The sequence below is a fragment of the Salvia hispanica genome, unplaced genomic scaffold (assembly GCF_023119035.1).
Source record: "Salvia hispanica cultivar TCC Black 2014 unplaced genomic scaffold, UniMelb_Shisp_WGS_1.0 HiC_scaffold_1010, whole genome shotgun sequence".
In the NCBI taxonomy this organism is placed as follows: Eukaryota; Viridiplantae; Streptophyta; class Magnoliopsida; order Lamiales; family Lamiaceae; genus Salvia; species Salvia hispanica.
In genome coordinates this window covers 51,326-74,405 of record NW_025951262.1, presented here as the reverse complement: position 1 = coordinate 74,405, position 23,080 = coordinate 51,326, and the positions used below count along the sequence as shown (strand labels likewise).

The following is a 23,080-nucleotide window of genomic DNA, read 5'->3' as shown; positions in this document are numbered from 1 at the left end:
TAGTGCCAACCCCTTCTAGGATTTCCCTGCGTTTCAACATATTTTCCCCTGACGTAGTTAAGTTACACAAATCTAAATCAACGTCATTGTATCGTGCACCCCAATAAAAAATCCTCCATCTTTCTTACCCCCCGTGGATTGAACATGACGTTTTGACCAAAAATGGATCGTCAAGGTAGAACAATTTTATGGCCCAAAACGGGTTAATGAGCTTTGGGGGCTGTTTCTAATTCGGGGTTTGAGTCCCTTTTAAAGATATTCTAGAATGAGGTGGTTTTTTTAAATTATTAAAAATAGAGGGGTGGGGTGGATTTTGTAATAAGTTAAAGGAGGGTTTTGGGGTTAAAATAAACCCTTTATTTATTAAAATTTCCCCCCGAGCCCTTTTCTATTTTGGGGTTTGTTCGCGTAAAACGGTTTTTACCCGGGGGCGGCGACTCGTCTTTCCTCTCGCCCCGCGTTTTTTTTTTGCGGGGTTTCCTTCGATTAATTTTTGGGTCCTCCCCCAAATCCGGATATCCAAACTTTTGAAGCATGTCTCCATTTGTGTTGTTCTACCATGTGTACGGTGCTTGGATTTTGTTTATGGTGGCGTTAGGGTGTACCCATTTGGGTTTTGGTGGGTTTTTGGTCGCGGGTGTGTGGTGGAGCGGGTTTATCGCGGGTGGGGGGGTTCTAACCGGGCACCAAAACCGGCTCCCAAATTTCCCACCTCCAGTCGGATCGGGTTGCCGTGGCTTCCAAAGTGTCCCCCCTTTTCTTGTTTGACGATGAAAAACTTCGGTGTTGTTTTCGTCCCAGTTTAGGATTTCTCTCCGGGGGGTTTGAAATTTTTCATTGGGCCAGAAAAATGGTGTAACCTTTGACTATTCGTCTCCTTCATGTAAATTTCGATTACCTTGTCACGGTAGGTGTAGCGACATGGTTTTCTTGCATCAAAATTATCAATGTTTTAGTTCTCCCGGGGAACTCGAGGTGTTTTCTCCTTGAATCGTCTTGATTGTTGTCATTTCGAGATCATAGATTTGGATTCGATCGGCCCTCACGCCGAAGGTTGTGACCAAGCTTTTCCACATGGCCTTGGCCGTCGATGTTGAGCAACTGCATGACGAGCGGGTCTCCATGTTTTGGATCAGCCATGAGAACACCGTGTAGTCGCGGCCTGCCATTCTTTGAATTTTGGATCGTCGGACTTGGGAGGAATGGCGTCCCCCTCGAAGATGGTCGCTTGTCTCTGTGCCGAGCGGCTACGAGCATGAGTTTGGACCAAATAGGAAGTTTTCCCATCGAGTTTGAATCTATTGAGCGATTCGATTGATTTGGCCATTTGAATTGGATCTCACTTGATTTTGGTTTGCGGGTTTGAGATTGGAAGAAAAAAGAATTGTATATTGCTAGATCTTGGTCGGAGGGTTGGAAAGGTGCGAACAATGATGAAAAAAAAAATCTGAGTTCGAAAAAGGTGTTTTCTGATTTTGGATTGAAAAAACTAGGATCGAAACATTGCTCGTGATACCATGTTGAATAATCGAGATATTGAACATTGGAGAAGATTGTTTATTCACTGAATTGTGTTTATTTGATACATTGTACATTGGTATTTATAGGGCAAGAGATATAAATGTACATAGGGACTAACTTATTGGACTCTACATTATAAATGTTATATCCTATTTCCAATGGGTTAGAACTTCATACTTTCTCTTCCCACATTCTTGGTCTTGGATACTTCAAGTTGTCTTTCCAACATGCTTAACTATTTCACAACTTCATTCTAAGCTGAAAATCTTATTATCTTTAAAGAACTTTAGACATCAACGACCAAAACAAAATTCACCATTTTGATTCAAGATGTGATTTTATTTTCTTCTCAATTTTCTATCATAAAATTTATAAGCAAATCCAATATAGAAGATCAGAGAAAATATCCTCCTATTGATTTATCAACATGATATTCAAGAACTTGAAGTACAAAGCAAAGCGAATTATACAAATTTCAATTATTCGGTGAGGATGATCAAATTTGTTAAATTTCTTAGCTAGAAGCACAATATACTAGCTAGTATTAACTACCTTTCTTTGCCACTTTCCTCTTCAACCTAATTTGACCCATTTTATAATGTCATTATCCAATCTATCCATGTTCCATCTCAGATCTACTTAGCAAAAACTTAAAATTAATGATATCTCCATTGGCAAGATATTCGACAAGAATGAAAACGAAAAAAACTATGTTAAGTCCATTCCATTCCATTCCATTCCAAAAACATGATTATTCTCCTTAATTTATAAAAATGAAGAAAAGGCTATTTAATACTCCTACGTCCCAAGGAAGATGACCCTTTCTTTGAGTAACACGAGATTTTATGCAACTTTATTTTGTGTGTTAAGTAGAGAGAGTAAAGTTAGAGAGAGAATAAAGTATAGATAATGTGTTTCCATTTTAAGTAATAGGTAATCTTGAGTGGGACAAACTAAAAAGGAAAGTGGGTCATCTTCAATGGGACGGATGGAGGAATGGAATGCTATCTCCATTCCCATGGAATACCCATTCCATCCTTTAGGCGAGGAATGGTCATTCCATTCCATTCCATACATTTCACACACTACACACACTTTGTGTGAAATGTGTGTAGTATGTGAAATGTGTGAAGTGTGTGTAGTGTGTGAACTGCGTGTAGTGTGTAGAATGTGTGTAGTGCTTTTTTTTGATAGAATCAACATATTAATTATTCATATTTCATTCCATTCCATTTCTATATTAATTTGTGGATATCAAACATATGAATGGAATGAATCAAGGAATAACAATTCCATTCCTTTTGCATTTCTTGTGCTTACCAAGCACAAACCATTACTCACCTTCATTTCATTCCATCTCCATTCCATTCCCTCCCATTCCATTCCATCCTACCAAGTAGGGTTTAAGAGTCTGTGGTGAATTTGGAGTTCGAAATAGAAAGAAGGTTGAGAGGGATGTAGAGGCGGAGGCTTAGTAGTCACCGTTACAATAATCTAGCTAGTCACTCCAAATGCCACATTATAGTTGCCCGATCATATATACTACGGGCTCGTTTAACTTCAACTTAATTTCTAGCTAGTACTCCTTCCTTCATCCCAAAATAAGCAAAGAGTTTGGTTTTTCCACTCGTACTAACTAAGTTGAGTCGTAATCTTTTTTATGTCACAACTAAGTTAAGTTATTTCCTTTAAGACAATAATCAATCACTCTTAATTTTTTTTAATTCACCTACTTTATTCTCACTTTATCTTTTCCATTTTATTAATTCTTTCCTCTTTTCATCACAATTCAGTAATCTCGTACCAAAAGTTTGGACTAAACTTAATCATGGGACAAGGGAGTCTATAAAATAGTTAGAATGGAGAAATAGTAAAATAAGATAGAGAATGATGTAGAGAAAAGAGTGTTCTCTACATTTTTCTCTCTCTTACTTTCTTACTCTGTCTCCACTTTAATTATTTTATACTTTCTCCTTCCCAAGGTAGTTGAGTTATAGTATTCCTTTTAGAACATGCATTGCTCACCTCTGTGCTCTTGCACGGCCGTGCTATAGCTAAGAGCACCACCGTGCCCACGGCAGAAAACGAGAATCGACGTGGCATGCTTTGATTGGCCAACGTTGGTTTTTCATTTTTTCATTTTTATTTTTTAAAAATTTCAAAAAGATCTGAAAAATTCAGATTTGAAAAAAAAAAATTCTCACTTCCCAATAAAATATATTTGTTTTTTCCACACTTTTAATTTATTTTTCCATTATTTTTACCCTGAAATTCACACTTTCATCTATAAATACCCCCATTTCAACATAAAAAATCACACTACACCATACAACTCTCTCAATCTCAATTTTTAGGATTTTAATTATGTAATTTTTAATTTTTTAGGATTTTATTATGTAATATTTTAATTTTTTAGTAATTTGTAATAGTATTACGGGTATTTTAAATGCATTTTAATATGTGGAAATGTTTTTAGTAATTGAAGTATTTTAATTGAATAATAGAATTAATGGTGAGACCCGAGCATCTCTTGCAGAAGAGCGGAGAGTTAAAAATGAATAAAAGTGGATTCGACCCACATCTATGCTCTTGCAAGAACATGGATGTGGATGCTCTTAAGCGTCAAGGTAGTTGAATCATTTTCTTATTTGACAAAAACTTTTCCTCTCTTATATAACTCTCTTTTCCTCATTCTTATTTTATTTCCTCTCTTACTTTACTCTCTCCACACTAACCTTTAACATATCGTTTCTTAAATCTCGTAACCAAAAGAAATGCCTCAACTACCTTGGAACGGATGAAATATTATTTTTTCTAAAATGAGTAAAAACAAAGAAATGCCTCACTTATATATCTCTTGGGACGGGGGTAGTAAGTATTTTCTTTTCAAAAATCCTTACAGGACACTAATTATTAGAAAATTCTTCACACAATCCTTTAGTTAAATTGTTTTTTTCTTAAACTTTTATCGTTATAAAATTTGAATTTTCAAACTGTTACAAATATAAACTTAAATTATTATCGTCATAGTATAATTTCACTCAATTAAAACATGCGTGACAATTGAAAAATAAACACTAACTTTTACAAATTTACAGGCTGGTTTTTATAGTTGCACATAATTTTATAAAATTTTAGTACTATAATTTTTCTAACCATTTGTCTCAACTTTAATACTCCCTCCGTCCAACAAAGATTGTCCCATTTTTCTATTTTTGTCCGTCCCACAAAGTTTGTCCATTTCACTTTTTATTATTTTTAGTAGTAGCCTATATTCTACTAACTCATTCCTACTCACACTTTATTATAAAACTAATATAAAAAAGTAGAATTCACGTTCCACTAACCTTTTCAACTCACTTTCTATTACATTTCTTAAAACTCTGCCGGGTCAAAGTGGGACTATCTTTGTGGGTCGGAGGGAGTAATGAAATAGGAATGATCAAATTTATCCTTCGTTAATAATTTAATAAATTTTATTTTGAACTTTATTAGTTTTAACATGGAGTAGTATTTGTATCAATTTTAGCCTATATTTTTCGCCTTACCAATTCTATCTTCATCTTTATCAAGTTAATCATTCTTTTTATTTATAATTATTTCTAAAACTATCATTCCATTTTTTAAAAATAAAAGTCACCTATGACATCTCATACTACACACATAAATATAAGTGAGTGATCTCACCATCACTTTTATGTTTGTCTATGCAGTACTTATAGATAATCTCCCCTGCAAAAAGCATTCAGCTTATTGTTAGAAGAAAAATATTAGATCTTCCTACATATCATGTCACGATTTCACTATTGAAGTGGAACTACAATATTAGAAATTGATATAAATTGAAAGTTAGAGATATAATTTGTAAGTTTAAAACATTGGAATATGATTCATCATACAATTATTGGAGTCTATAAACAAATTTGATTAATTTTCAAAGGTTGAAAAAATAGTAGTATAATAAAACCACTAAAGATGAGCACATTAGAGATCCAATAGTCAATGCTTAATTAAACAAACCGGTTTGTTTTGTGATTGTGATCAAGCTACTGTCTCATAAACATTAATGTCTCAGTATGTATAACATATAGTAGTATGCCTTTTTTTCTCGGGAACACAAAATAAGGGGATAGGATAATTGAATAAATTCTTGGCAAAAATAATTTCATTTGAATATTCGTTGCTGAAATGTGAAGATTATAATATTCCAAGCTTGTGGATTGAATTGGAATGAATAAAGTGTTGGCAAGGCAAGTATAAAGGGAAATAGGGAGTAGTAGTACTAGTAAAGGAGTTGAGAAGAATAGTATTCTCCGTATTAAGAAAGAGGCGCGGGAAAAGGAGGAGGTGGTTCTTGATCATTCCGCCCATCTTCATCCACTCATTCTGACCAAATCAGCTAGCATTGATGGAGCAGACCATTATTGTTATGGCTGTGAGAAGTACATCTTCTCCGGAGAGGCGATCTACAGATGCCGTGACGAACACTACACGAAGTATGCGCAGAAATGCCGGCAGAGATCACCTTCTCCTTGCACCCTCAACACACCCTCGTCCAAAGGCCCAAAGGAGTGTGGTCCCACCCATGTGCCATCTGTGAATATGGGGGTGTTTCAAATTGGGTACAACAGCAGTAGCTCATGCCAATTCCGGGTCCACTTCGGCTGCGTAAACAGCATGGACGTGATGGCTGCAGCTGCTTCCGGATCCACCAAACATCCGAGCCATCCGCGCCATGAGCTGACTCTTCTGTGGAAGCCCGGTCGAGCTGCCTCCTTAAGGTGCGATGCTTGTGGCGCCATACACCGAGGGAACTCCTATTTCTGCACCCTTTGTCAATACTGCATCAGCCAGAGCTGCGCGGCCTTACCTGCCAGTCTCGACCGCCACCACCTCCACAACCACCCGCTCTCCTTGGCTTATCGTCTCCCACTTGAATATCTCAAGTACCATTTCAAGTGTGATGTGTGCCTCAAGGTGTTGCTCCCTCGATATTGGGTCTATCACTGTAGGATTTGCAGATATGTTGCCCATCTCAACTGCACCATCTCAACATCTCCTTCATCACGTAAGATCCCAACCGTCAAATGTTTTGTTATTGAGTAATTGAGTCAAAAAGGCGCAAATGTTATATGATTATTCATCTATAATTAAGTTGTAGATTATTTTATGGGAGATGTGGCTATGACTCATTGTTATCATATCATGTTTAATTTGCATTTTCTATATAGACGGATTGCATTTATATATGTGAAAATGCAAAACTTAACAATATAAAATGCAATTTATGTGAAAATGCAAAACTCAACACTATAAATGCAATTTACCTACAACTAAAATGCAATCTTAAATCTATTTGCCCCATCTTATCTTATTAATATAAAATTTATTTATTTGAATTTTTTCCTAGGAGCAATATGAACGTGGATGCAAATGTCACTGTGTTTCCAATAGAAGATGCAGCTGAAGAGCTTATTGGACCTCTCGTTGCAAAATTAGGAGTAACGACTATCTCTCATGATAATGAGATCATCAAAGGCAACTTCAAACTTCATAATACAAACCATCTGTTACGCCTAATCTCATCATTGCATTATCCGGAACTAAACGACCATGTCGTCGATGATGATGATGAAGAAGAAGATGTTGATCTTAACTATGGCTTGAATGGAAAATTAGTAGTGATGGATGCACCACACCAATTTCATCAACAGATAAATACTACTCCTCCGTCCCAGAAGTTGGCACACTTTCCTTTTTAATTTGTCCCACAAAAGATGTCACATTTCCCTTTTGAAAAAAGTTCTTCTCACATGAATATAAAAATTATATTTTCTATCTCCATTTAACACACAAAACAAAACCTCCTAAAATCCCGACTATTTTCAAAGTATGCCAACTTCTCTGGACGGAGGGAGTACATAAGTTGTGGTGAATGCAACTACCTTCTCCACTTAAGTTGCTGCCAATTACCACTGGAGCTCCCCCTCATCCACTCCACAGAAAACCTCATCACATCCTATCCCTTGAAGCATCTCCCAAACTGTTCAACTTTGGTTTTTTGCAAAATCTGTCGTTTTTATACAAACGGGCTCTTCTATAAGTGCAAATCGTGCAACTTCAGCATAGATATAAAGTGCGCTTCTCTACCCAACACCATAAAACATTTAGCTCACCCACCCCATCATCTCAACTTGGTCGCTCCAGAGATAACGATGGAATATAGCACTTTTCACAACTGCAGTGCGTGTGGTGCTAATACATTTGCTCAAGCCTACTACAACTGTGATGTCTGCCAAATCAGATTGCATTCTCAATGTGCCATGTTGCCGCCACAAGTGAGTAATCGTAGATGGGATAAGCACGTGTTGGCGCTAACGTTCAATGCTAGCATTAACCACCCAAGTAGCTTCTACTGCGAAGTCTGTGAAGGAGAGATGAATCCCAAAAGGTGGATGTATCATTGTTCAGAATGCGATGTTTCCATCCATCCCACGTGCTTGCTCGACAACGTCGGGCAAGTATCGGAACTTCAAGTTTGGACAGCGATATAATGTACGGGCACTTCACCACCACCATGTCGCGCATCAACTAACCAATAGGTTGCGTTACAGCATCTGTGGAAAAAGAAAGGTACATGGTACTCGTGGATTTCAGTGTGTTTCACACGGTGGCGGATGGGGTGGGGTGGGGGGGGGCAGGAGGGGGCGGTTTCACACAAAGTGACTTCTTCGTGTGTCCAAACCGCTGTGGTTAAAACTTAAAATGACGAAGTTAATTGAGGATACATACTTCAACCGCTTGTAATTAAGAATTGCATGGTAGTGTATTTTTTTTCTCTGCTTTGAGTTATATCCATCTTTGTTGTATGATATCCAATGTGTAATTTGAAGTTTTATTTCGAATTAATGTGATTTGCTATAGAAATAAAATAAACTAAATTTATAGAATTACAACTGATATGAACATAAGATAATCTTATGTCCATTTGAATGTCATTATCAATTACATAAAATATTCATGATTCTCACATTTTAAAATATATATTTTTCTTATATAAATCTTAATTCCACAATATTGCCACGTGTCAATCATCCAAGAATGTAACCGAATATTTGAATTTATGTGTTTAACAATTATGACCATTACATTACATTGCATGCCCGCTTTGTTTGTCGATTTTAACCAAGAAAGTAATCTGAGATTTTAAAATCCAGCGTTTGTTGCAATAATAAGAGAACAAGGAAAATAATCTTATTCCTAAAATCAGAGAAAGTTAGTGAAAAACTGGGATTCGATTCCTCGCCTAAAGCTCGGTATTCTTTTTCCGATTTGAGGATTTTAAAAATTACTTAACAAAAGATGTGATACCCGATTTCTCTTCTAGGTATTTCACTTCGTCGATTTCAGCCTCACTCTACCGAAGTTATCTTCACCCTTTAAATCTATCAATTTCATGGTTATATCCATTATCAGTGTAAAGTTCTCAATGAGACTTTTTTTCAATTCATAAATTTCGTGTATGTAATCTGCTCTTAGTTGCCTACATATAATTTGTCATGTGCAAGTGATTAATTTGTGTAATTGACTGTAATTGACACTCAAAACTCAAATAGCACATACACCCACATCTTTGTGCGTATATTGTCATCAAAAAATATTTGTGTAATTACCTGCAGTTGGTTGGTTCATCTTGTACCGTTTAATTGTTAACTTTTGTGTAGATTGATTCATTTATGTACTGTTTAATTGTTAACTTTGTGTAGATTGAATGTAATTTGCTTCTAGACGCAGCTACTCATATTGATGAATTATTGTTTATGAAACACAATAATTCTTCCTTTCGTTTTCCTTTCCTTTTCTCTTTCTTTTTTTTGTTCTAATCAATTTCGTATATTTTCTTTGGATGTCAAGCAGGCTAGGCATATTTTATATTTACATTCATGCATCTTTGTCTGGGTTAAATTTTCCTCAGTTAAGTTATGGTATCAAACTATCAATTACTATGTTTCTTCAATTTCATAGAGTTTGTGTGAGCATGTATATTGTCACCCACAATTTTATATGCTGCTGCTTCAATGTTTGTATGCATATATTGATCAAGCTTCCTGTTTTTTATTCCAAGCTCTTATATACTTTGTTCCTTATTAGATTATGCTTGAGAACTTTATTATATTTACTTTCATTTTTCAGGATGTCTTAAAAAGATGACAACAATAAAATCAAATTCAAAGAAACTTCTTTTTCTTATAGTTTGTAAAAAGAGAATGATCATATTGAAGCTAATAATGTTTGTGATTAAAACTATCACTACTCATTATTATCGAAAATATTATATAAAGGCCCTACGTTTTGTGAATGAGATTGACCGATCACGCTACCTTCATAGATTGATCTATGAGAGTGTTGCCACATGTTATGAAGAATTGTTTTAGGATAAATACACGTTTAGATAATTCATCATGCTTGAAACGATTGGAAGACTAAGTCCTACTATTAATCTAACTCGATGAGCAAGTTGGTATTTTCTTGACCTTATAGCACATCATCAAAAGAATCGTGCAATGAAACTAATTTCGTGATAATAATGTTGATAATATACATTTTTTGCATATAATTATAATAAATTAACTATTATATTTCTTAATTTACTTTTTATATTAAAATATAAAATTCAAAATATTGTCATGTTTCCAAACACGGAAAGTAAAGTCATGAAATCATATTCTTAGGATTCATATTCCCAGGAATCATTTTCCCGACAACTTTACTTTCGTGACAAACAAACAGGCGTATAGTATATTAGTTAGGAAATTTTGAAAATAAATTTATGATTGTAGCATCTTAACATGTCATTATATACACTCTCTGTTTCATAACACTTCGTAACACTAGTAGTAATATTTTTCCTTTCATTTTGGTATTTACAAAATTAGTAGTACTACATTCATTTGGGCAAATTGCCCCACAGTACTCTAACAACATTTCAATCCATTTTTAATCTATCTCTCCTACTTCAATAAAATTAAACCCCTAAATTTAATAAAATTATATGCTGGATTAAATAACCCGTTCTTCGTAGCTGAGTCATATTTCTTTGGGTTGTCCCATTGTAGCTGAGTCATTTCCGTTTTTGACAAAAAGTTACTTTACTCTCTCTTACTTTACCTCTCTTCATATTTCTACATTTTTCCTTTCTACTTTATTCTCCTTTTATTTAACTTATTTAAAACAATTTTTCTTAAATCTCGCTGAAAAGAAATGTCCCTACTACAGAGGGATGGAGGAGTACTATTATTATTTTGTTAAATTTCATTGATTTATTTCAATTTCTAGTTCCATCACTTACCATAGTTCGACCTCAAACTGTGGCGTTTAGCAAAAAAAATGAAACAAAGAGGAATTTTCATGCAATTCGATACGAGGCCGCTAACATATAAAAGGTGCAGTGATTTGGACAGATAAAACTGGCAAATATAGAGTGAGATGCCCGATAATGGTATGTGTATCATCTGATCATTTTGGCTAAGCTGTTCGGGTATAACTTAGAAATAAAAATATTTCATTACTTGATGATTTTATGCCTAAGAGAGTGATATGTTACTCTATTTGTAGTAATGCGATTTTGAATATCAAGCCATCACAATTTGACCATTTTATACACCAGTAATTCAAATCCCAAGTTTTACTATTATTATAAAACACCCAACCACTAACGTATACTACGTAATTCACATCAAATTGAAGAGACTCCATATGCATTGGTTTGAAAGTTGTAAACTCTAGAATGATCGAGCTGGTAAAAAAACTACTAGTTGATTTACTAAGCTCAGAGGCGGCTTCTCCCTCAATAAATACCAAAAGGTTCCACCACAATTTCTCATAATTTGAAAAAATTCTCTCTGAAAGGAAAGGCATGGGTCCATCGATAATAAGCCGCCAGCCCTGTCAAGTGGGTGTTCGGATAGGCTACTATTTAAAAGATCACAAGCATATTTTATTTTCCATCTTATATTTTTTTCAATTTTACTTAACTCACTAAATAACACTTCCATAATTCTAGTACCAAAAACGAGTAATTCTTTGCTATTTGTTCTGTGTAGCAGATACATAATAATTGAGCAAAAAGATGAAAAATAATAAGCCGCCAGCCCTGCCAAGTTGAGGTTTGGAATTGGAGTATAAAAGAGGATATTCATATCTTAGTTCAATAGCACACTGGTATTTCAGTTTGACTGATATACCAGTCACATTCCAAATGGAGCTTCATACTGCAACAATGACTCTGTTTCTGCTGCTATGCTTTTTCTTGGCTAATGCAGCTTCATCACATAAAAAATCCACCTACATTGTCCACATGGATAAAACCTCCATGCCCAAACCTTTCTCCTCTCACCATTTCTGGTATTCCTCCCTTCTCAAATCCACCAATCCCAACCCAAAGCTTCTATACATTTACGACCACGCTTTCCGCGGATTCAGCGTCTCCATCTCCCAAACTGAGCTCCAATCACTAAAGCACTCCCCAGGATTCGTGTCCGCTTACCCCGACTCTGCTGTCACCCCAGACACCACCCACACCCCTGACTTCCTCTCCCTCAACTCAGCCTCCGGTCTCTGGCCGGCCTCACACTACGGCAAAGACGTCATAATCGGAGTCATCGACTCCGGAATCTGGCCCGAGAGCCCCAGCTTCAGCGATCGTGGGATAACTACTCAAGCCCCTGCTAAATGGAAGGGAGTCTGCGACGGCGGTGCAGGATTCAACTCTTCGCTCTGCAACAACAAAATCATCGGAGCTAGATACTTCAATCAAGGCTGGAAAGTGTCGGGCACCTTGAGGTGCCCGACACTGCAAGGGACGACGACGGCCACGGCAGCCACGTCTCGTCCATTGCAGCCGGAAACTTCGTGGAGGAGGCCTCCTTCTTCGGGTACGCCACTGGGACCGCGAGAGGGATGGCGCCGCGGCCAGGCTGGCCGTGTACAAGGCCCTCTGGGGCGGCAGCAGCGTCTCGTCGGATGTACTCGCGGCGATGGACCAGGCTGTGGCGGATGGAGTCGATATACTCTCGATTTCTTTGGGTGTTCTAGAAATTAATTTGTATGAGAGCCCTCTTTCAATAGCTAGCTTCGGAGCGAGGGAGAAGGGAATCGTGGTTTGTATATCGGCTGGAAATCGAGGCCGGGTTCTCGGACTATCCGATCGGGAATCCCTGGGCGGTGATAGTTGCTTCGGGCACCGTTGATCGTTGGTTTGCCGGAAATTTGACTCTAGGAAATGGGAAAACGATCACCGGATGGACCACATTCCGGCTAGGGCGATAGTCCGCAACCTGCCTATCGTGTACAACCAGAGCTTATTCGGTTGCACCGCAGCTGAGCTAGCGGAGGCGCCGGAAAATAGCATCATTGTCTGCAACATCACCGTCGGAGACACGGATTTCGACACCGTTATGGGAGACTTATCCGATTCCAATGTGAAAGCGGCTATAGTGATAACGGAAGACGCATCCATTTTCCGATTCAACGCGTTTCCTCACCCTGGAGTCGTGATCACGGCTGCGCAAGGACGACAAGTGGCGGATTACGCGCTGAGCAGCGCTACCCCGACAGCGAGCATCGATTTCAAACAGACCATTCTCGGCAAAGAGCCGAGAGCCGCGCCGGCTCTCTCAGATGACTCGTCGAGAGGCCCGGGGCTAAACTATGAGGGCATCCTGAAGCCCGACTTGATGGCGCCGGGAGTATTGATCTTGGCAGCGTTTCATCCTCAGCTTATGGCCGCAAGTATCGGTAGAAATATCGACCTCGCAACCGACTACAACCTCCTGGCGGGCACGTCAATGGCGTGCCCGCATATCTCAGGGGTCGCTGGCGCTTCTCAAAGCCGCGCACCTGAGTGGACCCCGCAATGATACAATCTGCTATGATGACCACCGCCAATCCTCTGGATAATACCAACCAGCCCATTCGGGCACATGATGGCTCGGTGGCCACACCGTTTGGCATCGGGTCGGGTCAGTTGACCCGAACCGGGCGCTTGACCCGGGCCTTGTTTATGACGCTTCCTTGCAAGATCTTGTGAATCTAGTTTGTTCCATGAACTTCGCCGCAATCAGACTCAGACGATCATAAGGTCGAGCTACAATTGTTCGAATCCATCCTCGGACCTCAATTATCCGTCGTTCGTGGCTCTGATTCGTGCAGCGGAGATCGGGAGGACGCTAACTCGGTGGTTCCGTAGAAACGTGACAAATGTAGGCGATGCGGCCACATATAGAGTTATGGTGGAGGCGCCGGTGAACACAACAGTCGTAGTTCGGCCTCAAACTTTGGTGTTTAAGAAGAAATACGAGACAATTAGCTATTATCTCACGATTCAATACAACGCTGACATAAGGATTCAACACGGGAAGGTGCAGTGATTTGGATCGACCAAGCTGGCAAGTACCGAGTGAGAAGTCCGATTATGGTCGCCGCCGCCGCCGACAACTTCGAATAATGCGACAATAATTACAAGTCCAATCATGGTCTATTTTAACCAATAATGATGTTATAAAATGTACTACTCCATTACTTAAAATAATTCAGAGCAAGTTACATAAAATATTCCCAAAATAGAATGCTTTGTATCTAATTTTCTCATGCACAAGAAATTCCAGTGAATATCGGTCTTTCTATTTTCAATTTAGAGTTCAATAATTTTCTTTTAAAGTTATAACTCACATTAGTCACATATACTAAACAGGTATTCCCTCCGTCCCATATTAGATACTCCCTCCGTCGAAAATTTGTCCCAGTTTTCTTTCAGTCCAGTCCCCAAAATTTGCCATTTCACTTTTACCATTTTTGGTAGTGGACTCCAATTCTACTAACTCAAATTTCCCACTCACATTTTATTATAAAACTAATATATAAAAGTAGACCCACAATCCACTAACTTTTTTAACTCACTTTCCATTACATTTCTTAAAACACACGCGTCAACTGGACCTAATTTTAGGTGACGGAGGGAGTAATAGTTAAAGAATGAATTTTATGAGATGTTTTGTGTGTTAGATAAAGAAAGAAATAATATATACTTATTTATATTAATGTGAGAGAGAATAATTTTTTCATAAAAATAAATATGACATTTTTTAGGATAAACTAAAAAAATATGTGACATTTATCATGGGAAGTTAATTCGATGAAAAAACTTCTTACCGAGGAGTAAATTGCATTTCATTTTGTGCAAAACTAATTCGGGCCTCTTTAATATGTAGCCCATCAAAAAGCCCAAAGCAAGCGTAAACTCGCATCGCACAAATTGACAAAATCCCTCTTTCCTAACAGGGTTTAGGGTTTAACCCCTGCTGCATTCATCTCCTTCAATCTCTAGCGGTTTTGGCATCTGAAATTTCTCAATATTTGTGCTTACTTCTCAGAGTTCAATTAAGCTGGAATGGCGAAGAAGCGAAAGCACAGCGAAACTAAGGTGGCAGAAAATGAGAACAAGGAAGAAACCGCGTCGGAAAGGCCGAAAAGAACTCTTTTCGGATTTAAAACCAGTCCTGAAGATGTAAAGGAGAATGATTCTACCCCTTTTTCCGAAACAAAGAGAAAGTTTTGGTTACTTGTTCTCGCCGCATTAGTTTCAGGTTTGGTTCCTATAGTTATATGCAGTATTTGATGAGTTGAGCTTTGCTAGTTTTTGGCGTTAGACCAAAATTGAGTTCGTACCATGTTTCTATTTGATTGCTCTTTTTATTGGAAATGTTGAATGTGTGGTTTTAGGTATAGGCAGTTATATTACTCTTTTTTATTGGATTGTTGAATTAATTATTTTAGGTATTGGAATTTATTCAGTTAGCTGTTATGTTTGCATTTGATTACATTTTTAATTGAAAATGTTGAGTGAGGGATTTTAGGCATTGGCGTTTATTCAGTTGCTCAGTGTTATGTTTATATTGGATTGGATTACTCTTTTTATTGGATTAGTTAATTGTGTGATTTTAGGTATCGGCATTTGATGTTGAACTTGGTTGATTTATTGCCTCATTGTAAGAAAGATAACAAGGTCGAGTCCAAGGGGAGCAAAGGCACAGATCTGAATGAGCTTGTCGAGCTCAGGAGCTGCTCCTCATGCTTGTTTTTGAGGTACTATGAGTTTCACAACTTATCTTCTGATAGTTTTTGATAGAAACATCAATGGTTGTGTAACAGCAATGCTTGCTCTCTGCAGTGCAGGAAAGGTAAAGATCTCTACTTATGGATGGCTAAGTGCCCCAATGGTCCCTCTGTCAAGTTTTTGGTTAATGCAGGTATGGCCAGCTATAGTTGTTGACTTTTAGACATTCGACCCTCCCAATGCCCCATAATCCTTTACTCTGCCTTTTAGATTGGTTGTAATTATGTTTATTGTGTGTCGATGTCTGAAGTGCACACAATGGAGGAACTGAAACTTACTGGAAATCATCTCAAGGGTTCCGTCCTATCCTGACATTTTCAGCCAACTTCGATAAAAGCCCTCATTGGAAGCTTTTAAAGGAGATGATCACTCAGGTAGGTCTTCCTAGTAGCAAGACCTTGTTTATGCATAATTTCTTTCATTTTGCCCTATTCCATATGTTTATTGCTTTTTGCTGTCATGAGTGTCTTACCATCTTTATATATTGATTTATGATTTCAAATTTTTGTACTTTGCTTTATGTATTTCAGATATTTGCCACACCAAAGGATCATAGGAAATCTAAACCATACCATGACCATGTATATGTCTTCTCAATAGCCGATGACCACATATGGTTCCGTAATTACCAGGTTTGTCATGTTTCTTTAAGTTAAATAATTGGATATTAATAATATCAAAATGCTAAGCATAGAGCACTAAAGAGGCTAGCTGTGATTAGCTACAACTATGTTAGTGCATCAAATATACTGGTTGTTAGTCTTTCTCCACGAGAGGAATTTATCTTAGTATCTTCATTTTCGTGAAGCAGATATCAACCGACCATACTGGTACAGCACAAAAGTTAGACCGTGGAGACTTGGAAAATATGACGTTGATTGAGGTTTGTGAAGATACACCACATCTGTACACCTAATGTTTACATTGCAAAAATTTGTGTTAACATATTTCTTGTGCAGGTTGGTCCAAGGTTCTGCTTAAACCCAATCAAGATATTTAGTGGGAGCTTTGGCGGCCCAACATTGTACGAGAATCCTTTCTACGTTTCACCCAACACGGTTAGTTCTTGCAGTATTTCTTCATGGTATTGCCAAAATTCATTGCATGGTTCTGTTGAATGAAACCTTTTAATTATCCTTTCTCTATACCGTCCCCAGATACGCTCTATGGAGAAAAGGCAGAAGGCTGGGAAATATGCAAAGAAGGTTAAAGCCAAAACCAGGAAGAAGATGCATGAGCTGGAAAATCCTCAAGTCGATGAGTTTGCTGATATGTGGAAGGAGTAAGGATATAATAACTTTGGCACCTCTTTTTATTTGCTTCCTATAGTGAAAAAGGTGTTTGATTATCTATAGTTGTTTTTGGTTGCAATGATCATCAAATCATCATGTTCAAATCTGTATCCTATCTTGAATTGTTTTTATTTCATATAAACTGTGTTTGTTCTGTGCTCAACCATCTTCCTGAATATAGATGGAAACCAAAGGCTTATCCACACTGTTTGGAGATTTTTGAAGATATGTATTGTAGTAGTACTTTTGAAGATAATATATTAGATTCGTAATTGGGTAAATTAATCGAACTAAATGGCATAAATGCATTTTTACAAAATGGTAAATTATAAAAATAGTAGAAGGCGATAATTAAAGATACTCTTAGGCAAAAACAATTTTGATTTGGATATATTCTTTGCTCACATGTGAGCTTAATAATATTCTAACTTGTGGAGTTAATTCGAACATATATTTCCTCTTCGGTGAAGGCAAAGATTATAAAATAAAGTGCTGGTAAGTGAAAACTTAACAAGGCAAGTATCAAAGTGGAGTGACAGTACTAATCACACTTGATGCAATATATATAGAGGGTGAAATCTTAATTTATCATATCAATTCAAATAAAATCAAACAGACATTGTTTGTTTGTGAATTGAGAAGAGTAAAAAGAGAGAAATATGAGTGAGAATGAGTTTATTCTTCTTGATCATCCCATCCATCACCATCAACTCATTCTTACCGAATTTGATGGCACTAGAAGAAACCAATGTGAAGGCTGCCTGAGGTGCTTCTTCTACGGCGAGGCGATCTACGTATGCACTCACCGCTGCAGCTACCCACTCTTACATGAAGCATGTGCAGAAATGCCGCGAGAGATCACTCTCTCCTTGCACCCTCAACACACCTCGTCCAAAAGCAAAGCTATTGTATTTGCGCAGTCTGCGACTATGGGATCAACTTTGGCTACTGCTGCAGTATTAGCTCTTGCAGATTCGAAATCCACCCAGTTTGCGGAGGAGCATCGAAGTGATGGGTGCAAGTGAACGCAGCTGCATCAAACACCCGAGCCATCCGCACCATGAGCTGACACTGCTGTGGAGGCCTGGCCGCGCTTTTGGATAAGGTGCGATGCTTGTGGATCCATACACCGGGGGAACTCCTATCTCTGCATCCTTTGTCAATACTCCATCAACGAGAGCTGTGCAGCTTTACCTGCCACCTCGACCGCTACCACCTCCACGACCACCCGCTCTCCCTTGCTTATGGCCTCCCACTTGAATACATCGAGTACCATTTGGAGGAGTGTCAAGTGTGTTACAAGGAGTTGCTACCTAGATATTGGGTCTACCATTGTGGGCTTTGCAAATATGTTTCCCATATCAATTGCGCCCTGTCAACAACTGCCCTCATGATGCAAGTATAAGTATAACATCCTCCATTTTCCAACATTTGAGTACAATTAACTAATTTCAAGTTATTTGTTTTATTTTCTAGGAGCAATACTGACGACGATACGAATGTTGTCGCGTTTCCTATAAATGACGCATCGGAAGAGATCATTGGACCTTTTGTTGCTAAATTAGGAATACCGGCCATCTCTCATGATAATGAGATCGTTAAAGGTAAATACAAACTCCATAATCCCGACCATCAGTTACGTTTAATCTCACCATCACTGCATGATCAAGAAGAAAACGATAATAGTGATGATGATGTTGATCTTAACTGTGGCTTAAAATCAAAATTAGTATGTGATGGATGCACCGGACCAATATCATCGTTAAATAAGTACGTAAGTTGTGGTGAATGCAATTACATTGTCCACTTAACTTGCTTCCAGTTACCGGTAGAGCTCTCCTCTCACCCATTCCACCAAGAACCTCATCACATCTTAACCCTTCAAACTCCTCCCACACTCGACTCTGTTTTTTGCAACATTTGTCAATTTTATACAAATGGGCACTTTTATGGTTGCACAAAGTGCGACTTCAAAGTGGATATAAAGTGTGTTTCTCTGCCCGATACCATAAAACACGAAACTCACCTACGCCATAACCTCAAGCTGCAAACTGAAGAGATAACGAGATTCGGTTACATCCGCCCCTGCAGAGCATGTAATTGGAGTACATGGGATCGAGTCTCCTACAAATGTGATGTCTGCCATATCATGTTTCACGCTGAGTGTGCACTGCTGCCGAAACAAGTGAGTAATCGTAGATGGGATAAGCACCTGTTGCTGCTAACGTACAATGCTAGCGCCAACCATCCAAGTAAATTCTACTGCGAAATCTGCGAAGAATATATGAATCCAAAGTGGTGGATGTATCACTGCAGATAATCCGATGTTTCCATCCATACAAAATGCTTGCCCACAACGTCCGGGGAGTATCGGAACGTCAAGTTTGGGCAGCGATATGATTTAGGGGAACATCACTCACACCCCGTCGTGCATCAACTAACCACCAGGTTGCGTTGCAGCGCCTGTTGTAAAAGGAAGGTTTATGGTACCCTTGGATTTCAGTGTGCTTCGGACAAATGTGACTTCTTCATGTGTTTACAATGGTGGTGGAAAAAACACAAAGATAACATACGTGCTATTGATGGAAGAAACAGTGTGGAGTGTTCCATAGAGGAGTAATTTTTAGCAAATAACTACTCCTATGTACTACTGTTTTCTTAGTTTGTGATGAATCCATCTTTGTCCACTTAAATATTTGGTGTGTCATTTGAAGTTTGGTTACGAATTTACTGTGGTTATCTATTGTTGTAAAATAAAATATACTAGTATCATTTGACTTAAATCTGAAAGCTTTGTAATAAAATTTCCGGTTTGCAATTTACGTTGTTTATAATCAGTCTGAGTTATAATGTGAAATTTTAGTATAAAAATTTATAGGATCAAACGCTTCAAATGTTACAAGTTGTTGGGAGGGAGAACATAATTCTATGCACAATGGATAACCAAGCATAGTCAATTTGCAAGAATATATTAGAAGCACAATTTATTTGCATTCAATGTAGACGAGTTAAGGTGATAATAATGAGAAACGAGAACAAAGATAGCAACATCAAGATTTTACTTGGAAAACCGTCTCCAACATGAAGAGGAAAAAACCACAAGACTCATCGATCTAAAAATCCACTATCATCAAGGAGATAATACAACCAAGAAGTTTACCTATGATATCTAGTCCTTAACAATACAACGAAAGTACTAGATAATGCACAATTGGTAAAATAAATTACTCCTCCTTTCCCGCTTTTAGGAAGTCCCGGTTGATCAATTTTAAGGCCCCGCTTAGGATTTCTTGAGATAAATTAATAAAAAATATCTACAAAGTGTTAAAAGTGGTCCCAACATCCACTACAATTAATAAAAAAGTGTTAAATGTGGGTCCCAACATCAACTACAACATTTATTTATTGGACACTCAATTAAAAGTGGGCCCCAACATCCACTACAATATTTATTTATTACACCTCAAACAATTTTTTCTTAAAAACACGCCTCGACTCAACCTGATCTAACGTAGGGAGTATAAAATTGGTAAAGTAGAATAGAAAAGGAAAAAGTAGTGAAAGTAGAGTTAATGGATTGTAGGGACGATTCATAAAATGAAAGATTCTAAAGTTTTTATATAAACTGCCCAAAATGAAAAATATTTGTAGATAGTACATATTTGGAAGATCATAAGATTGGAAATATATACTCCATATTTGAAGGGCTACTAGTTAGTAGGTAGTGAGTATAATGAGAGTCTTCATTCTCCGGTGGCTGTATTATTTAATCTAAGATTCCCGTCGTCCTATTTGAATAAACAATTGGATTGGCGTCAGCTGTTGAATAAATTGATAATTTTTCAAATCTAATCAATACAGTCATCGTTCTCCTTGAATAATTAATTATTTAAGCAAGATTTCGGTCAATGTAGTCCGCCCCATGCAGCTAGTGAGTCGAATAAGACACTCTTCCCTTCTCCTTGTATAAATTCATGATTATTTTCAAATCTACAAATTGACTAAATCATGGCTCTCTCACTCTTGATCGCAATAATCGTATCGATTTTGGCATGGTCCCATTTCCGCCGCCGCCACCAGAACCTCCCGCCGGGGCCATACCCGTTTCCGATCATCGGAAACATCCTCCAACTCGGCCGTAATCCCCACAAGTCCCTCTCCGACCTCTCCAAAACCTACGGCCCTCTGATGTCTCTCAAGCTCGGAAGCATCCACACCGCTCGTCGTATCATCCCCGGATTTCGCCAGACTGGTGCTGCAAGAGCACGACCAAGCCTTCTCCGGCCGCACCATCCCTGCCGCCGCCGAAGCCCATGGCTTCGACAAGGTTTCAGTCGGGCTCATACCCGTCGGAGAGAGGTGGAGAAAACTAAGGAGACTGTGCAAAGAGCAGATGTTCTCGGCGCGGCGCCTCGACGGCGGCGCGGGCAACCGGCGCGAGAAGGTTTCGAGGCTGGTGGATTACTTGCGCGAGTGCAGCGCGAGGGGGCGAGCCGTGGACTTGGGGCAGGCGGCGTTTGTGACGTCGTTTAATCTTCTCAGCGCTACATTTTTCTCGGTGGATTTGATTGAGTTTGGATCCGATGCGACGCAGCAGCTGAAGGAGACGATCCAGGGCGTGACGAAGACTTTGGGGACTCCGAATGTTGCCGACTTTTTTCCGATTCTGAAGCGGTTGGATCCGCAGGGGATCAAGAAGCGGTCGGAGTTTTACTTTGGGAGATTGCTTGGTGTTTTGGGAGGGATAATTGATGAGAGGATGGAATCAAGATCTATGGAGACGAAGAATGATTTGCTGGCTGCGCTTCTTGATCTCATGGACGGATCTGACTATGACTTGACCTGCAAGGACATTCAACATTTGTTTCTGGTGAGTTATCATGCGTTTCACAAACTCATTTCATTCACGTATTTTTAAAACTCGTGTCCGTTATATGGCTTTTGATGGTCTTTGGTCTGGTTTGAAAAATAGTTCAATTAAAGTTCATATTCAGTTAGTTTGTGGCGTAAGAGATGTTAATTCAAATTCTGTCTCCACATATATTAGGACTTATTTGTGGGAGGATCAGACTCGACTCAATGCACAGTTGAATGGGCAATGACAGAATTGTTAGCTAATCCGGAGAAAATGAGTAATGCAAAGAATGAGCTTAGAAGTGTGATAGGAGAAAAGAATCAAATTGAAGAATCGGACATATCAAGGCTCCCATACTTGCAAGCACTAATCAAAGAGACCTTACGACTCCACACTCCCGGTCCATTTCTTGTTCCTCGACGGGCGGTTCGTGATGTCGAGATTGGAGGTTACATAATCCCCCAACACTCTCAAATATTTATCAATGCTTGGGCTATAGGCAGAGATTCGAGCGTCTGGCCCTACCCTACTTCGTTCGAGCCTGAAAGATTCTTAAACAACAATATAGGGTTCAAGGGCCAAAATTTTGAACTTATTCCATTTGGGTCGGGGAGAAGAATGTGCCCGGGTTTGCCTCTGGCTGATAGAATGTTGTCTCTGATGTTGGGCTCTATGCTTCACAATTTTGAATGGAAAATGGAAGGAGGGGTGAGACCTGACACCACCGAGGAATTCGGAATGGCATTGCACAAGGCGGTTCCTCTCAAGGCCATTCCACTTAGTTGTTTCTGAAATTTGGACTTCTTTTTTTACTTGAAAATTGGATGAGATATTGTGCGTTGTATCTTTATCCCTACTTTAATAAAATATGGTTTGGTACATGGTTGTAATTCGATGAACATCCAATTTAGTTTGTTACATTTAAGGCGGTTGGATGATGCATCTTCCTCATCCAAAAAGAAATGATGTAATCTCTCCGTCCACGATTAGAAGTCTCGTTTTAGCTTATTTGCCAATAAGAGTCTCAATTCACCTTTACTATAATGGTAGGTCTCACATTCAATTAAGAGCATCCGTAACGGTGCCCACAGGTGTCTCGGTCTCGTCTCGCCGGCCGAAACGAGATGCCGGCGAGACACCATTGCAAGTGTCTCGCGAGGGGAGGTGCATTAATCGAGAAAGTGTGCCACCCCCTTCCCACATGGCGCGATTTCTTTGAGCAGTGACGCCCACTTGCAA

At 38.7% G+C, this 23,080-nt stretch overlaps 3 protein-coding genes and 2 pseudogenes across 3 annotated transcripts; all 5 read left to right on the top strand.

The window, feature by feature from the left end:
* The first annotated feature begins 6,171 nt into the window (after positions 1 to 6,171).
* Positions 6,172 to 7,237, top strand: LOC125197814. The gene is made up of 2 exons (XM_048096337.1): positions 6,172 to 6,589; positions 6,932 to 7,237. The coding sequence occupies exons 1-2, from the start codon at positions 6,199 to 6,201 to the stop codon at positions 6,940 to 6,942; spliced, it is 402 nt and encodes a 133-aa protein (XP_047952294.1). The 5' UTR covers positions 6,172 to 6,198; the 3' UTR covers positions 6,943 to 7,237.
* A 4,514-nt stretch (positions 7,238 to 11,751) lies between these two features.
* LOC125197815 lies at positions 11,752 to 14,166 on the top strand (annotated as a pseudogene).
* A 716-nt stretch (positions 14,167 to 14,882) lies between these two features.
* Positions 14,883 to 17,116, top strand: LOC125197817 (annotated as a pseudogene).
* Positions 17,117 to 17,645: 529 nt separating this feature from the next.
* Positions 17,646 to 19,341, top strand: LOC125197820. Its single transcript, XM_048096340.1, has 3 exons — positions 17,646 to 18,007; positions 18,175 to 18,381; positions 18,463 to 19,341. Exons 1-3 carry the CDS (start codon positions 17,646 to 17,648, stop codon positions 19,304 to 19,306), a joined length of 1,413 nt encoding a protein of 470 aa, XP_047952297.1. The 3' UTR covers positions 19,307 to 19,341.
* Positions 19,342 to 20,994: 1,653 nt separating this feature from the next.
* LOC125197822 (ferruginol synthase-like) lies at positions 20,995 to 22,731 on the top strand. The gene is given in 3 exon segments (XM_048096341.1): positions 20,995 to 21,204; positions 21,206 to 21,856; positions 22,034 to 22,731. Coding segments are annotated over 3 exon segments (1,461 nt in total). The 3' UTR covers positions 22,634 to 22,731.
* The last annotated feature ends 349 nt before the right edge of the window (positions 22,732 to 23,080 follow it).

Coding starts and splice junctions, on each gene's coding strand:
- LOC125197814 (XM_048096337.1), top strand. CDS start 6,199: ATGGACGTGATGGCTGCAGCTGCTTCCGGATCCACCAAACATCCGAGC.
- LOC125197820 (XM_048096340.1), top strand. CDS start 17,646: ATGAGTGAGAATGAGTTTATTCTTCTTGATCATCCCATCCATCACCAT. Junction 18,008..18,174: donor CATCGAAGTGATGGGTGCAA/GTGAACGCAGCT, acceptor AGAGCTGTGCAG/CTTTACCTGCCACCTCGACC. Junction 18,382..18,462: donor TCAACAACTGCCCTCATGAT/GCAAGTATAAGT, acceptor TTTATTTTCTAG/GAGCAATACTGACGACGATA.